The sequence below is a fragment of the Sinocyclocheilus grahami genome, unplaced genomic scaffold (genome assembly GCF_001515645.1).
Source record: "Sinocyclocheilus grahami isolate Dianchi unplaced genomic scaffold, SAMN03320097.WGS_v1.1 scaffold2254.1, whole genome shotgun sequence".
NCBI lineage: Eukaryota > Metazoa > Chordata > Actinopteri > Cypriniformes > Cyprinidae > Sinocyclocheilus > Sinocyclocheilus grahami.
This window is the reverse complement of record NW_015507433.1, coordinates 54,286-54,702: the sequence shown is the minus strand read 5'-3', so window position 1 is coordinate 54,702 and position 417 is coordinate 54,286. Positions and strand designations below refer to the sequence as shown.

The 417-nt window shown below is 41.0% G+C and overlaps 1 protein-coding gene across 1 annotated transcript in view; it reads left to right on the top strand.

The window, feature by feature from the left end:
- The window catches only part of LOC107574504 (formin-2-like), a 35,538-nt gene that overhangs the window by 19,821 nt on the left and 15,300 nt on the right, over window positions 1-417 (top strand). The window contains exon 11 of the mRNA XM_016260960.1: window positions 185-244. Within this exon, the coding sequence (XP_016116446.1) occupies window positions 185-244 (60 nt within the window). The remainder of the gene's footprint in view (window positions 1-184; window positions 245-417) is intronic.

Sequence of the window (417 nt, the reverse complement as noted above, 5' to 3'; positions counted from 1 at the left end):
CTACATTCTGCACACACACAAGAATGTCAAGAGAAGCGTAAGACACATATATATATATATATATATATATACATACATACATACATACACACACACACACACACACACACACACACAGAGTTTAGACGCGATCACACACTTAACTGCTTGATTTAATCCGTGTGTTTTCTCCTGTGATTTTCAGGACAACAGTAAGAGTCTGCTGTCATATATCGCCTCTTACTACCTGAGACACTTTGATGAGGTGAGATTAATTTATGATGCTCTTATAGAACAATAGAACATCTTCAGAAAGCCTTCAGTGTCTGTGTGTCTGTCTGTCTGTCTGTCTGTCTGTCCTGTGTCGTCTGTCTGTCTGTCTGTCTCTGCGTGTCTGTCTGTCTGTCTGTCTGTCTGTCTGTCTCTGCGTGTCTGTCT